Consider the following 16,356-nt stretch of genomic DNA (forward strand, 5'->3'; position numbering starts at 1 on the left):
ATATATGTATATCCAATGGTTTGCATAGTCACCGTATCTCCAAGGAACCAAGCACGTATTTCAGGGGCTTGCAATATGAATTTTTTTAACGACATTAGAGTACTATGCTGACAGATATGCATATTCTCAAATTGAGAACCTTGCCACGGACTCTAAACAATAGATCTCATACTTTTCGTCTCTATTTGGATCCTAGCAGCTTGAAAATCATTATGGACCTCATCCCTTAATCTAGCATGACCGTCTGCCCGCCTATCCCCTCGTGGCTGAGGCCATAAGTCCTTATCCTAATCCTCTCAAGATAGGGTTTAAGCAAGCCAAATACTCATACCATCGATCTTGAAATAATCAAATGAAAGTGTATCTAATTTAAATTATATAATATTTAACTTACAAAATAAAAGCTTATATCTTAAAAGTTAAATCCTATTGAATTACCCGTAGTATCCAAGTAATTTGCATTGCTTCCCCATTTGATTTGTTTGTACAAACAAATCAAGCCTTGTATATAAATGTGCCATGAAAGCACCTCCCCATCAAAAACTTCCAAGCTATCAAGGTCTACCAAAGACGGTAACCAACCAAAATTAACCCCAGATTTTCTGTTGTAAAAAACCCACTTGGCCCAAAAAATATAACAAAAAATTCGATAAACTCATCTTCCTCCGCAAAGTTTGGGTCCAAATATAGCGTCAACTTCATGTTCTAAACAATATTCATAATCTAATCGGTGCATGAATTTTTTCGATGTGCAAGTTCAAAATGTATCCGCCATCCATATTCCCCGGAACAAGTCTATCTTCAAAATCAAACAACGAAGGCGGTAGAGTCTTCAACCTTTCAAAATCATCTTCGATACTTGAATCAAACAAAACGGCTTCTTCTTCACACATTAATTTTTCACATGGAAGGTGAAAAGTGCGGTGTGCCACCATCGTCGCCAATACAAATATCGATGGACGATCAACCGAATGCTTTCGTTTACCGCGATATCAATGGACCAAAAAGTGTTCCCAAAATTTGAGCTCTTCGTGCTCCATTTCCTCCCCTCTTTCCACTAGATGACTCGAAGTCTTTAATAATACTCAACATTAGCATCTCCATTTTGTAGAACTCATTTTCTACACGTTGAGGTATTTAATCAAACGATTAGTATCAATAATAAATTCTAAACACGATTTTAAATCAAAATCAATTAAACAACGTTCATAAACTCATATTTACTCCGTCGGTGTTATATAAACCGCAAAACATACTTGTTTGGATTGGGAGCCAATGTCGGATGATCAACAATACTCAATCTCCGTGGAAAATTGAAATCATTTTCCGGTACGAGTTCACTCTCATTTTCCCGAGGATTTGAACTCCCCGACCCACGTAGAATACTCTTCTTACGTCCAGCTTGACGACGTTAATCCATTGCAAAAAACATAAACACATTTGGTTGAAAAATGAATTTTTATTTGGTGATTGAAAGGATGGGTTTTGAGTTTATCTCGCACTTGCTATGGAGGGAAATGTTACTGGAAGTTTGCGATGCGAATTTACCCGTTTTAAATAAAATGTGTTTTAATAGGGACGAGACAACTTTTCCCGTGTAAAAAAACTTTAATTTGGCACGGGACAACTATTCCTGTCCAAAATTAAAAACCAAATTTTAGCCAAAACGCGCTGGTTCTTCCCTTAGTTTTAGAAATTTTGAAGTACAAAAACTGCTGAGGTGTCACAACGAAAAATGGAAATGCGTTGATGATGCTCTTACCGTACCATTATCCTTGTTTTGCATATAAACAAGTGAAAGTGTTTATATGCAACCGTACCATTATCCTTCTTTGTTTTCAGTGAAAGTGGACTACGTGTTTGCCACAAATTCCATCCGGTTGAAGTCAAAATTCTTTAAAATTACCCAATTAGCCATGATAGTTATCTTTTTACAACAATTAGAGGGTTTACTCAATGGACAAGAGAGAGAATTCATGCAATGATGGGGGCAAACTTAGTTATTTTCAAATTTAACAACTCAAAACACTTTCTAAGCTAAATTTCAGGGTGAGCCAGGGCGTACCCTGGCTCCGCCACTGCCTTCGGAGCATGTATTTGTGCTTGTGCAAGTACATCCAAAATATACTTCATAAGGGGAATTACGTTAACAAATTCCTCATCAAGACTATCTACCAAGTCTTCCGCCAGAGAAGATGAAGAAGAAGATGACGATGAAGATGAAAACAAAGATGAAGATTGAAGATTGAAGGGGAAAAAACTCATACACTTCATGATCCATTTTTTGGCAATGTGTGTGTGTTGTTTGTTTAAGATTGATATGAAATGGTTGAGTTGTTTGATTATTAGAATGTGTTGGGTTGAGTGTATGTAAAATGAAAAGGGAAATGAGTGTGGATGTATGGATGTAGAATTCTCAACCGTTTTTTACCATTTTTTTCCCATTGGAGCATGCGACAGTGATAGTGTCGCGCTATAGTAGGAATGTCGCGTGACATTAGTAATGGTGCGGTGTCTTTGGTCAAAGTCAAAATTTTTTTTGGGCTTACATTGCCATGTCGCCACATTTGCATCCGCATCCAAATCACAAATTTGCATTCACGGATGTGGCTAGACAAGTGATAACTCGGTTTGCTTCCACCTAGAGTTGGTTTTTTGCAAAATTCGAAGTTGTGGAAGCAAATTTGGAGGTGATACTATCACCGGCCTATAGAGATGCTCTTAGTTGACATTAGTTGTTCTGAATTGTAGAAATGAAAGCAATTTAAGCTAAGGGTTAACCAATATTACCCCTCTATTAGATGAGCCAATTAGGATTTTCCTCCATTATATGGGGGAATTAGGGTCTCCCCAAAATACACAAAAAAGGTCAAATTGGGTTGACCGAATTTTTTTTTGTGTATTTAGAAAGAAACCCTAATTTCCTATCTAATGGGGGAAATCTAATTTGCTCATCTAGTTCCTAAAGATAAAGCTATTTTCATTCCTAACGTACGATAAAGCTAGTTGACATCTTAATATGATAACGAAGTGGTAATTTGGCGAATCTTGAAGTTTTGAGGATTTGTCATTTACAATCTACTTTCGTTAATGTACTGTGAGATTTAAGTATGTTTGTTCATAACTAGTCTCATTCGGGGAGTTTTTTAATAAACCATTTCAGGGTACAAGGTGAGTAGGTGACATTGTCGTGTAAATATGTAACAGACTTCATTATGGTTCTACACTTCTACTTGCCAAATCCTCTTGCATTGAGAGGGCTCCAGTAATTTGTATGGCTCTACGTGTACAACCAAATCTAAAATCTAATAATTTGCGGTTTGAGGGAGCTTCAACACTCTCATTTCACTATATTATCTCCGACAGAAATTCTTAACTAGCAAAGAGTAGAGGGAAGGGTTGTTTGTTTTTTTTGAATTCAGCATTGAGAGCCTCTTAAACTTAAGTTTTAAACATTCAGAGGTTCAAAACTTGTTTGTTTTTTTTAAGTAGTTTAAGCATTCAGTGGTACTTTTTAAGATTCAAAGATTCAAAGACCAAAATTTCTTCTGAATACTGAATTCTAATACTTGAAACAAGAAAGTCCCTTCTTGCCTTTTCTTAAGAACCCAATCTTAAGAACCCATCTACTTTCCTACCTTGACTTTTATGGCTTCAAAATTTGATGTTGGCGTCATGGGTTTTTTCATTTTTTTGGGTGAATGATATCCACTTTGTTAAAAATAGAATTACATATATATATTATGAAAATAAACAAAATATGAAAATAAACCGTTAAAATATATTTGTGAAAGCATATTTTAAATAAATTTATTTATCATTTATTTTTTTTTTGATAATCCATCTCTTCTCCTCAAATATAATATATATTTTGTTTAACAAGAAATAAAGTTAGTGTTTAAAATAGATAGCATGAGTAAAATTGTCCTAATGATTTATATTCGACCTTGAGCCGGGTTATTCTAACATAAAACAAACATGTTTTTAGAATTCAAAAATCAAACATTTAGCATTCGTGAGGATGAGTCATTCAAAGATTCAAAGATTCAAAGCATTCATAGGCTCGAAAAAACAAACAACCCCTAAGAGCACTATAATTACAAGATAAATATGACTAAATTGGTTATTTTGCAAGTACAACATTGGAGGAGCAACAAGGCCTGCATGAAGGGCGTAAGAATTTAGCAAGTAAGCCTCCTGTTACTGCACCAATAGTTGGGGCAACAATATACACCCATATATCATTGAATCTCCCTGAAGCGATTGCAGGACCCAATGACCTAGCTGGATTCAACGATCCTCCTGAAACGGGACTGCAAAGCAAATAAATGAAAACACACACCAAATGTTTCATATTGATCGCACGAATATGGTGGCTCTTGGTGGAAGACAGTAAGGAATTAGATCAGACTAATTAGTAACTAAGTGAAACAATCTATGTATGATGTAGACGAGTATAGTATATTTCACGTTCATACCCAGTAATAAGTATGGCAAGTGCAATCGCTATCCCAATTACAAAACCAGGCAAGTGGCCTAGCTGAAAAATAAAAGAAGTAGTTAGATTCAGTTATATAGTAAAATTTTAACATATAAGAGAGCTGAGAGTACTAAGAAAATACTTGTGGTGATGAAAACTTTTTAATATGTGGTTTTGATCTCACATTTGCGCGCGTAAGGTATGTGATTTAGACTTACAGTGCGAGCTTCATATGACATTGATGCTGCTAGGAACACAATGATGAGAGTAGCAATTAATTCGGCCCAGAAGGCTGTCATGGAACCATGGAATGGGTGTGTAGTCGCTAGTTCTGCTTGAATGCCATAAACCTTTGCTCCAGCAAGTGTAGCGATAATAGACCCAAGCATTTGTGCAAGAATGTAAAAGGGAACCTGTAAAACGATGAGTAAAGTCAGGTATCGGTAAACTGAGAGTATGAGTTGATTGTCTAATGTTTGTTTTTCATTTTTATAGCGTTTAATTTACGAACGTGTTGCTATTTGTAATGGACTAATGGGGTAAGGCTTGTTACGTCTCCCCCCACCCCCAATATTTTTATGATTAATAAACTGGTAGGGGTATGCGGAATCCCCTCCCCACCGGAGGCATTTGAAACAAAAAAATGAGTAAAGTGTGAAGGACATTAATAAAATTAGGCATAATATAGCTTCATGACTATATTGTTGTATGTAACTTCTAATAGGGAGAATGATGCTGTCATTTACACAACTTTTTCGGATCCAGATCATTTAACGATCAAGAAAATTCATGCTCAGTGAACCTTATACGCTAACTGTCTTGAGTTTGGGCCATGGAGCTAACGTATAGACTCCTCTGTTCCATACTTCCACATACATTGCAAAACTTCTTGGCCTAATTATATTAAAACTAGCATGATGCATGTGCTCTGCACATGATGTTTAGTAGTTGTTATTTGGTGTGGAAAAAGTGTGTTGAGTTTAAATGACATAATTGTCTTTATTATTATTACAAATTTACTTCAATATTTTGATTGGGTGTTTTGTAATTTAATCAAATGGATACGGGCAATTCTGTCCAAATAAAATGGTTGAAGAGACCAAGAGTTACATAAAAAAATATTAAAATACTGTTGCGGGACTGTAGATAACAGCCACGTTCTTTAAAGTATTTTAGATTTTAGATGTGTGAAAGAGCCAAAGAGGTATGCATGTTTGAATACCTTGGACCATGAAATTTGGCCTAATGAAGCGAAAGCGAGGGTGACGGAGGGGTTAACATGTGCACCCGAGATATGTCCTATGGAGAAAATTATGACAATTATCGTTAAACCGCCAGTTGCCGCGTACTCCAAAAGGCCAATTTCCCCTCTCATTAGCTCTGTGCTCGCTACGATTCCACATACACAAAACATCAAAATGAATGTTCCCAAGAATTCAGCAAATACCTGCACATGGATTCATATGTACCTCTTAGCTAAATGTGATATCCATAGTTTTAGTTCTTGCAGCGAACTATATATGTTGAATCTACGTACGTATTTCGAACGTATGTACAACTCAATAGGAAAAGCAAAGAGGGGATGGAAACCAATCTCATCACTGAAGCATGTCACGAATTTATTTATGTTACCATTCGAGCTGTGTTGATTAGGTCAGTCGGAGGTGGAAAGCGGCCATTGCTAGACGCATCTCCTCTGGTTGAGTTTGAGCAAGTCCCCAACTCTTGATCACCTTGGGAATTTGTACTTGAAGAAGCTTCATTTGGATAGTTAGAAACTGGTAGCTTTTCACACATTTGATTCATAATCGTTATGTATACTACCCGCAGAGCAGAGGACCAGCCAGAATCAGTGAAAGTGCACGTACATCTCTAGGCCTTAAGGACGCTTTGAGGTTCTAAGCTGAGGTGCCAAGGACATGATAGTATAGATAAGGAGTTTTACTTCTTTAATATGGTGAAGTATTGAGCTCAAAAACAGTGAATTACTAATATGGAAGAGTTTTTTGTTGTTCACACAATCTTGACTCTTTCAACTTACACTCTTGCATACACACAATTCTTGTGTTGCTCCAACCGGGAAGAGCGATTCATGCATCTCAAATGTTTCATTTAGGCTACTTCATTTACTATAAGCATCATCTCCTATAAGCCCTACACGTACAGATGTGATACCTTATCCAATTTTTATGAAACTTAGAAGCGCGATTCTGATAAGATCCCATTAGCCTAACTAACACTCTTTAACGATAAAAGTGAAATGAGAGCTTTCACTTGCGAGCGACGCTATAGCTGCTATTTTACAACTAGCTTGGTGTCAAGTGAAAACAAGAGTATGTCAACCCCCCACTCCCAATGCCCCCTTAAAAAAATGCACAAAACTTTATTCAAGTCGAGGAAATTTTATCCTGAATCCTGTTCTATCAACCAAACTGCTACCGGTTATGGAACCATTTCATTTCTTGTTTGCTCCTAATATATTAAACTTAGAAACGTTTAAACTTTGCAGTAAATTCTTTCTCTAGTTATAGTAAATTCTCACTTTTCTCCACCAGTTTCTTTTAAGAGAAAGAAACATGTAAATGTCTATTTTTATCTTAGGGGGATTAATAGGACATTACACCAAGTGTTTTAACTTAGCTCTAATCTAGAAATGGGAGTGTTTCGGTGGGTGGTAATGACTGCTCTTCATGAGTAAGAAGATGCCTATGTATCCAACAGTTTAGGGTGAGACTGGAATCAAGCCAATGTAGTTTTGGGGTTGGCTTTTATAGGTGTTATGAGCAAGTAGTTGGTAGGATGCGTGTGGTGGTATGAACATGTATGTGTGCAACTAGGATGAGTGACACATCATCACAAACTACACGTGTGTGGTGGTTCTAGGTATTATATTGTTTAAGCTAGTATAGAAAGAGTGTGGTTAAGGATGTGATGATGGTAATGATTTGGGTGGGTATTATATTGGGTAAAGGCCTGATGCTAATGATAGAAATGATGAGAGTGGCAAGTGATAATGTCACGAGATGGAGTTGAGTGACAGGTCACTAGTAGTGAATTGTTGTTGGCGAGTGTGTCGTGTGCAATTTTACATTACATGTCTAGAGTTGAATAGAGTTGGCTGAAGTCGTGGCTTGTAAAGCGCATTACGCATAGGATGTATTGTGAGGTCGTATGTCTGGAGTCGACTTGGAGTGGTGGAGTTGATATCATCGACTTGGGGTAGGAGGTCCCTTACATAAGGGACATAGCCCTCTCTCGTTAGGACGTCATTGGAAAGGATGTGCTAACGAGAAATTTGGAAAAACTTTATACATGGCATGATCGAGATAATTTGTAGTCGTTTTAGTAGAGATATGCTATGGTGATTGATGAAGTTGGCAAGTCCTTAGTTGGATGAAGTTGAGCTTGTTAAGTTGTATTGAATTGCTGAGAAAATAGAAATCGAATATAGCCATTGGTGTAATTGTATGTATATGAAGCTCTTAGCTGGTTTGAACTTGTATATGATGAGAATAATCTGAAGTCGATTGATGAAAATATAGGGAGATATATCTGACCGGCATATGTAAATGTGTTATGGTCATTATAAAGATTGTGACATCTTCTCCAGATTGTTTAGTAGAGAGTATGTCTGAAGATATTGTGGAGACTACTCGTAACATAGTATTTCTTTGAGTCATCCGAGAGTGTGTTTGAGTTTGATGTGATAGAGTTGAGATGCTACTAGAGTAATGATGTTAACTGATTTGGAGTTGTTCTTAGGCTAACATACTTAGATGTTCTTTTGCCAATGAACCAAATTTGGTGTCGCTCTTAAACCTGTCATACGACGATGATCTAAGGTCAGTGAACTAATTTGGATGACACTTCAGGAGAGTGTTGAACCCGTATGATAGTTTTTGGAGAGTATCAAACCCGTATGACAGTTTAATGTGGGGATATCTAACTCGTTGTTTAACAAATTATTAGGGGAGTCACACTTGTATGATAGTTTGTGGAGAGTATCAAACCCTTATAACAGTTTAACGTGGAGATGTTGAACCCGTTATTTGACAGATTATTAAGGGAGTCACACCTGTATGATAGTTTGTGGAGAGTATCAAACCTGTATGACAGTTTAACGTGGGGATGTTGAACCCGTTGTTTCACAGATTATTAGGGGAGTCACACCCATATGATTGTGAATTAGCTTGTGAAATATTAAGTAAGGTCGTGATGCATCTGGTTGCCTTAATAAAGTATGAGGACTTATGAATTGCCTCAATAAAATGCGAGCTGGAGAGGGCTTACGAATTGCCTCGATGAATTGCGAGTTAGGAGGGCTTTACGAACTGCATTGATATGAAATATAAAAAGAGCTTACATGGTCGTGGGTTCGATCCCCACAGATGGTGCCAAATGTAAATGTATATTTTTATCATATATAGGGGATTAATAGGACATTACAGCAAGTGTTTATGACTTAGCTCTAATCTAGAAAGGAGAGTATTTTGGTGGGTGGTAATGACTAATCTTCATGCGTAAGAAGATGCCTACGTATCCAGCACCTTGGGGGTGAGACTTGAATCAAGCCAACGTAGTTATGGGGTTGGCCTTTATAGGTGTTATGAGCAAGTAGTTGGTAGGACACGTGTGGTGGTATAGATAAGTGTGTTGCTAGGGTGAGCGACACGCCCTCACAAGCTACACGTGTGTGGTGGTTCCATGTATGATGTTGTTTGAGCTGGTATAGAAAAAGTGTGATTAAGGATGTGATGATGACAATGATTTTGGTGTTGTAGTAGGTAAAGGCCTGATAGCAATGATGAGAGTGCCAGGTGATGATGTCACGAGATATAGAGTCGAGTGACAGGCCGTCACCAGTAGTGAATTATTGTTGGCGAGTGTGTGACTGTTTGCATGTCTAGAGTCGAATAGAGTTAGCAGAGTCGTTGCTTGTGTGTGAGTCGCTGGCATAAGATGTATTGTGAGGTCATATGCTTAATTTGGAGTTGGCCTAGAGTGGTGGAGTCGATATGATCGGCTTGGATAGGAGGTCCCTTATAAAACATGCATATGTTATGCACTTATGCCTATTGACCAAGCAAATGTCCCAATCTCAGAAGAGATCTAAGAAGATCATTCATTACGAGGGGGATTAATTATACATCTTCATTTATGTCGACCAGTACTTCATATTCATGCAAACTATTAAGTCCAGTAATCAACGAAGTAATCACTTTATCCGTATGACTTAATTTAGGATCTAAATTGAGAACAACCATCGTATTAACTTGAATCAAATTAGAACAAAATAGAAAGAAAAAAGTTTACTAGATTAGTTGTGGAATTAAAGTTGATTACTTTCTAGCTAGTAAAATACTAAAATACAACTTGAAGAAAAAAATAATAATAATAATAACATCAAGTTTTAGGGAAAAACGGAAAGCAAAGACTTTAGGAGAATGTAACAGTCGGTTTTGCTATCTCAAACGTATATTGCCCAACTGTTTAGCTGCCTAATTCGAATCTTTGAGACCTCATTGCATTATTTTTCATTTCTTGTGAGTGTTTCCTATTTATTCTCTAGTGGACCAGTTTTTTTTTTTTTTTTTTTTTTTTTTTATCGCCAATGGAGAGTGTATATATATATACACCTCCACATAAGTGCCACATAGGTGCCACTAGGATTTTATGACCCCTCTTACACACTAATAGTTTCCACACCCAAAATGGTATCCAATGCAACAAAGCTTAAGAGTTTGTAAAATTAAAAAATTGAGAAAAAACAACGGTCAAAGTCCGTCACAAGTGGTTTAACTAAAAAAGAAATAAAACTCACGTCACTTTGAGTAATGTCCGTGGTTTACTTAAAACTGGCCCAACCAATAAATGACGGTCTTTGCCCGTCGCAAACATTACAATTCTCAAAATAAAATAAAACAGATTTGAGTTTAAGTGTCGTTTGAATTTCTTCTTAGTTGGGACGTTACTTCAAGTGACGCCCGAGATGTTTATTAACTAATAGTCGGATGAGGAATTCTCCACCCCCTCTATTAACTATTAGCATATCACCTGGGATTTACACCCCCCATTGGAAACATATTTTTGACATTTAGAGTTTAAATTTTACACTTTAAACAATTTACACCCCCAATTGGAGATGCCCTTATAAGTGGTAGATACTTTATTTGTATACTAGGTATCATCCGTGCCTCACTGCACGCGATTTGTTATGAGGTACTTATTATGTTATTTGTGACATTAATCTTAGTACACCCAAATATTTTCAAATGTATGGTGTATGTGGGAATTTGTAGACATTTTATTTTGAAGTGGTTGTTTATTTTGTAGATGTCAGTATGTGGTGGTGTCTCATACCAAAAAAAATTATGTCTTTTGATAGTGGGAGCCTTTGCCATGTATCTTACAATTAAACGTTGATTTGGTACAGTTATGCAATTTCATTTTTTTCTAAATGCATCTACTCTTTCATTTTTGGTTACAAAGCTAAATTGTAATGAACTGAATATTTGATATGTGCAAAATAATTTGATTGGTGGGACATGAATGATAGTTGGGGTATGTAAATTATACCTAATCATTATTATTATAAAGTCTATACATAAATTCCTGGGAAAAAAACATGAACAAAAATAATTGAAAGTCTATTAAGGAAAAAAATGACATGGACGTTGTCCTCTACCCATAGTTAAAGATTTCCAAATATCCGAAATTCCGGCAAATCCAAAAATCAGAATTCCGCCCCTTATTCCGCCATATTCCGAGTACATTATGAAATTCCATATTTTTTTACCCTTGAACCGGAATTCCGAATTTCCGAGTACATTCTGAGAATTCCATCGAAATCACAAACTATGTCTCTACCATGTGTAACGCCCGTATTTTTAAATACGTAATTTTCTATTTATTAATTAATTTAATTATTTATTTTAAAAATTCGTCGGATTGGATTCGGGACATGTGGGCCTGATTTTCTGGGCCCGAGTCTGTGTTGGGCTTGGGTTTCAGACCCAAATATATAAACACATTGTTTTAGAGAATAAGTGCGGGAGAATAAAAATATTAAAAATGGAGGCTGACTTGTTTACTCGAGCATTGGAGCCATGACGATTGGGGAGGATTCGTCGAGGATTCGTCGGTGTGAGTAGAGGGTGAGTAGAGTTTATCTCTCACCACTACTAAAAACGATAATTTTTGTTTGTTTAGAATTTACAAATTTCATAAACTATGATTTTCACTTTTTATTATTATTCTACGGATTCTTGTCGAGTGTTTCCGACCGCTTTTATAATTTATGTGGTTCTGTCGATATGTGTTAGTTTTTTGAACCGTCGGCTCGGAGGAATGGCGTTAATGGCGGAGCACGAGGCGTCATGTTCATGGTTTAAAACCGAAAAACTCCAGTAGTTGTTGCTTTGAACTTAGAATGTCGGGATGGATATGGGGTGGACGGTCGAAGCTCGAGCAGTTCATGGAGAGCGCCCGGCCATGAATCTTACTGCCTTTATCTTTATATTATTGTTGTTTTGTTTTGGTTGTTGTTGGGAGTTCGGTAATGGGCGTCGGGATTGAGGGAGTGGTGTTGGGATTTGTCGATTGGGTCGGAGAGTAGGGGCGATGAAGCTCGGAGAACTTCGTTAATGGCGGGTGGAGAAAAACCGCCCGATAAATGTTTAGTTGAACGGTTTTGGTTGTTGTGTTTTGTAATGGAGTGTTGGTGGTTGAGGGGTTTTAGATGGGTGTTAAGAAGGTCTTTGTTAAAGCTTGGAAACAAGCCGTTAATAAGCGGCCGGTACTAGCTCGAGATCTAGTTTTGGAGAAGATGGTGGGTTTAAGAGTTGGGGTTTTAGCTTTTAGTAAAGTTGTAGGGGTTTTGCAAGGATTAAAACCGATTAGTTTAATTGGTGGTCATGTGGAAGGTGTGGTGGTCGGTTTTGGTGGTGGTGGAGGAGAAAAAGCAGTTGGAAGAAGATGAACGATAACCATTTGGGCTTGGGCCAAATCGGTTAGGCCAAAAACATTAGTTTGGTTGGGCCGGTTTTTAGTTAAGTTGTTTTGGGCCAGTTTAGAGTGTTTTGTTTGGGCCCGGATTCTATTTTAAGTTGTTGGGCTCGGTTTTGATATTAGTTAGTGGGTTGGGCCGGTTTCAGTTCAATTTTTGGGGCCGAACCACTTAATTGTTTTGGACCAGTTTAATTAGTTTTCTTTGGGCCGGTTTCTAATTTGTGTGGGCTGGTCCTTATGACCCCAATTGGGTCAGGTTGAATAATAAGTTGGTGTAGACTTTCGGGGCCGGGTTTTAATGTTTGGGCTTGGCCAGTTGAGTCCGAACCATTACCGCCTTTGAGCCATGCACTTTGACCTTAGCCATGAACCATGGCTATGACCCTGAACCTGTCGAACATGGAAACGACAGTTTGACTTTGACCATGACATGTTGACTTTGACTTTGACCATGACATATTGACTTTGACCAGAACAGTTTGACTTTGACCATGACCTGCTGACTTTGATTGTTGACCTTTGACCATGACATGTTGACTTTGACCTTTGACCGTTGACTATGAAATGTTGACTTTTCCAGTTTTTCACCTATTTGATTTGTATGGACAAATATAGTAATAAAATATTGTCGATATTATATAACTTGGTTGGTCATTATCTAATTTAGATTTGATGTGAGTAGTGTGTAAAACATATATATATTGGGCTTTGATTGTGGGTCGTGGGTCCCCTAATTGTGTTACGTTTTATGTTGTATATTATATGGACACATATAGTAATAAAAAATGCCGTGGAAGCTTGTATAAATTTGGTTGTTATTATCTAAGAAAGATTTGACATTGATGTTGTGTATTTTTGACACGCGGACGATATTGAGATGTTAGGAGACATTATATTCCTAATACGTTATAATAAAATGTATCACGATACGTTGAAGCATTATGACATGATATCATATGTTGGGATATATATATTAATGTGATATCTTGGAGAAATTTATATAAACGCTCCATTATTATATATGTGAGATGCTACTATGAGGTAGCATAGTATTGGTGAATATTTGCCCATGGGAGTGTGGTGTAGTGCAATAATATATTGGCACGCGTGAAAGTATGAAAATGGTTATGAGATATATTGAGATATTTCTATATATTGTGGCTTAGTGCAATAAGGCAATTGACCTGCGACGCGATATAGTGGATTTATTATGAGTCATTAATGTATGACACTTGAATAAATTACGTAACGAAAATCCTAGAACCTAGCTACCACAACTCATGTGATTGGCCCTTCCGGCATTTCGTTAATCCGAATGGCCTTCGCTAAGTAATGTGATTGGCCCTCCGGCGTTTGAAGAAAGTTTGAATGGCCCTCCCGTGTAGCCGAATAGTGGCTTGATTATTCCGTTCGCAAAATAGAACGATGACGCTAGCGATATTTTATGCGAATAGTGGCATTACTTACATAATGGCTTCCGTGTGAGGATTTACGGTGTCGCGACATCCCGCTCGCAGTAGTTACACATGGAGTGGTACATTATGTAAGGGGAGGCATGTGGATGTACATGTTCGGCGTTGGGTAGCGATTGTGGTAGCCAGGGAAACTAGGTAAGACATAGATACGACGTAAATTTTAGGGACACGCAAAGAAAGCCTGAAATAATCTAATTATGGTAATATGCTTGGTTGGTTATTTGTTTAGTTAGAACCTAAGGCGCATCGATGGAGGAACTACATGCCTTATTTATGATGCGTATAGTTTGTTGTGTGGTTAGTGGGAAGTTAAAGGCCTCGATGGAGGAACTACCGCCTTTTAATTATTGTACTTGAGTATGTCATATTAGTCGCTGAAAGTTAAAAGCTACCGTGGAGGAACTAACTGCCGATGGATTATGTATATATTTGTATAAGTATATGTTGTTTTAGAGCTACTCACACCAGCATTTTATAATCTTGACCGATTTGCATGTTTGCTTATCGGGTGTGTTCATTCAATGAACAAAGTTGATAAGTTTTGACAGTTTAGTGTTGAAGAAGGTTGGCTCACGCGTGTGGTTTTGCGTTAGCATTGCATTTCGGGATGTATTTTGTTTTCCTTAAGGTGATATAGATTTTCAGTCTAGACAATGTATTTGTACTTTCATTTGTAATTTTAAATAAGGAGTTATTGAAAAGAGATTTGTAACCTAATCTTATTTGTAAATTTTTGTAATGAAGAGGACATTTGTTTAATTGAAATTTTATTGGTTTTTAATTATCCCATATTTAAAACTGTTTATGGGTTTTGGAAGTTGAGAGTCGCCACACCCTGAGATCGAAGAGTCGGGGAACAAATAATGTTTTTCCCATTCAATGAAATTTGGTGTGACACCATGCCTTCAACACTTTTTGATGAACTTGTTCATAACTCCATATACAATCATACGAAACATTGTCCAATACATCAATCGTGGAAAAATGTTAAACAATCACCGTTTTCTCGAGCGATGGACATATAATAAATATTGATTTTCAAGACAATCTTCTAATCTTCAAAATAAAATTACATTGAGTAGTCTGATCACACTGTGAGCCATATTGTCAAGTAAAATGACACACTCACGTAACCAAACAATAGATATGAATAAACTATTTAATTAAGGCAAAACCTTATTAGGACTATAAAATGAAGCTTGTTTAGTTGTTTTCAAGGCTATCATTCTCGCAAGAACTATAGGGGTCTATTTGGAAGTTTTCCTATGGAATTGGAATTGGAATTGAAAATATAATCCCAATACTTACAATGTCAAGTAGTTAAAATTCCTGAATATATGTAAATCTCAAGTTTCTGCCCCCTATAGAAACTTACAATTCTTTGATTTTGGGGATTTGAGATTTTCATTCCAGGATAGAAAAAGTTGACAAACAGGGTGATTCTTAATTTTTAAAAATATATTCTGAATTCCACCATAAAATCCTAGTTGCCAAACACACCCATAGAGTTACTTTTCATGATATAAAATCTAGTAATTGCAAAATTTCTCTTCTTCAGTGCTTTGAACCTCATTGATATATTGAATTAGTGGAACCAGTTCTTTCTTTTGCATGTTTTCAAATATGTTTACTCAAAGTAAAATACTACATGCCATAATAATGTTGCAAACATACAAAATACAAAGCATTCTGAATTGACTATGGATAAAAATAATTATGAAGATTCATCGTGTCTTAACTTTCTTTGGTAACTAAGATAACAAAGCCTCTTCACCAAGCAAGTGCTTCAACAAAATAGACTACAACATCTAACACATGAGTTTACTTATCAAGTTAGTTATCATGAAAAACCTTTGTTAGATATATCCACCGAAGCTTTGACCCTAACCCCTGAAAATTCAACCCCAAAATTAATAACATTACAAAGTCATTCCACCATTATTAATAGGTTAATTATCCCCACTAAAATGTACAACTCTTCTTTTACAGAAAAGTATGACTAAAATATTATGTAAAGTTTGTATTTTTTTTAGCACCACTGCAGATCTAGGATGATGTCCATTGGCTCACATAGAACTGGAGCACAAGTCTCGGCTGTTACACCCTCTCTTTGATAAATGGAATATTTTCACCCAAGAAAAACTCAAAATTAAGCATCAATAACATATAATATGTGAAAGTGAGATGGGAACACTTTCCAACATACTTACCTTTTAATATCTAGTTGTTAATTTCAAAAGTCAATTAGAAAGCCCAATGAGGTCTTGACACACCAAGTCCACACAGTCTTTCACAACACTCTTCGTAAACGTCACCTGCACTTGGAGTCTGGAAATATACAAAACAAAATACAACTATGTCGAAACAAAGAAAAATCAATTGAATGCATATCTA

At 36.7% G+C, this 16,356-nt stretch overlaps 1 protein-coding gene across 1 annotated transcript; it reads right to left on the minus strand.

Annotated features, from left to right (window-relative positions):
* Positions 1-4,056: 4,056 nt before the first annotated feature.
* Positions 4,057-6,261, minus strand: NIP7;1 (NOD26-like intrinsic protein 7;1). Its single transcript, XM_086559135.1, has 5 exons — positions 6,113-6,261; positions 5,703-5,927; positions 4,699-4,893; positions 4,479-4,540; positions 4,057-4,313 (listed from the first exon to the last, which is right to left on the minus strand). The coding sequence occupies exons 1-5, from the start codon at positions 6,113-6,115 to the stop codon at positions 4,124-4,126; spliced, it is 675 nt and encodes a 224-aa protein (XP_086415261.1). The 5' UTR covers positions 6,116-6,261; the 3' UTR covers positions 4,057-4,123.
* Positions 6,262-16,356: the final 10,095 nt, after the last annotated feature.

Source organism: Coptis chinensis, chromosome 5, assembly GCF_015680905.1.
Source record: "Coptis chinensis isolate HL-2020 chromosome 5, ASM1568090v1, whole genome shotgun sequence".
NCBI lineage: Eukaryota > Viridiplantae > Streptophyta > Magnoliopsida > Ranunculales > Ranunculaceae > Coptis > Coptis chinensis.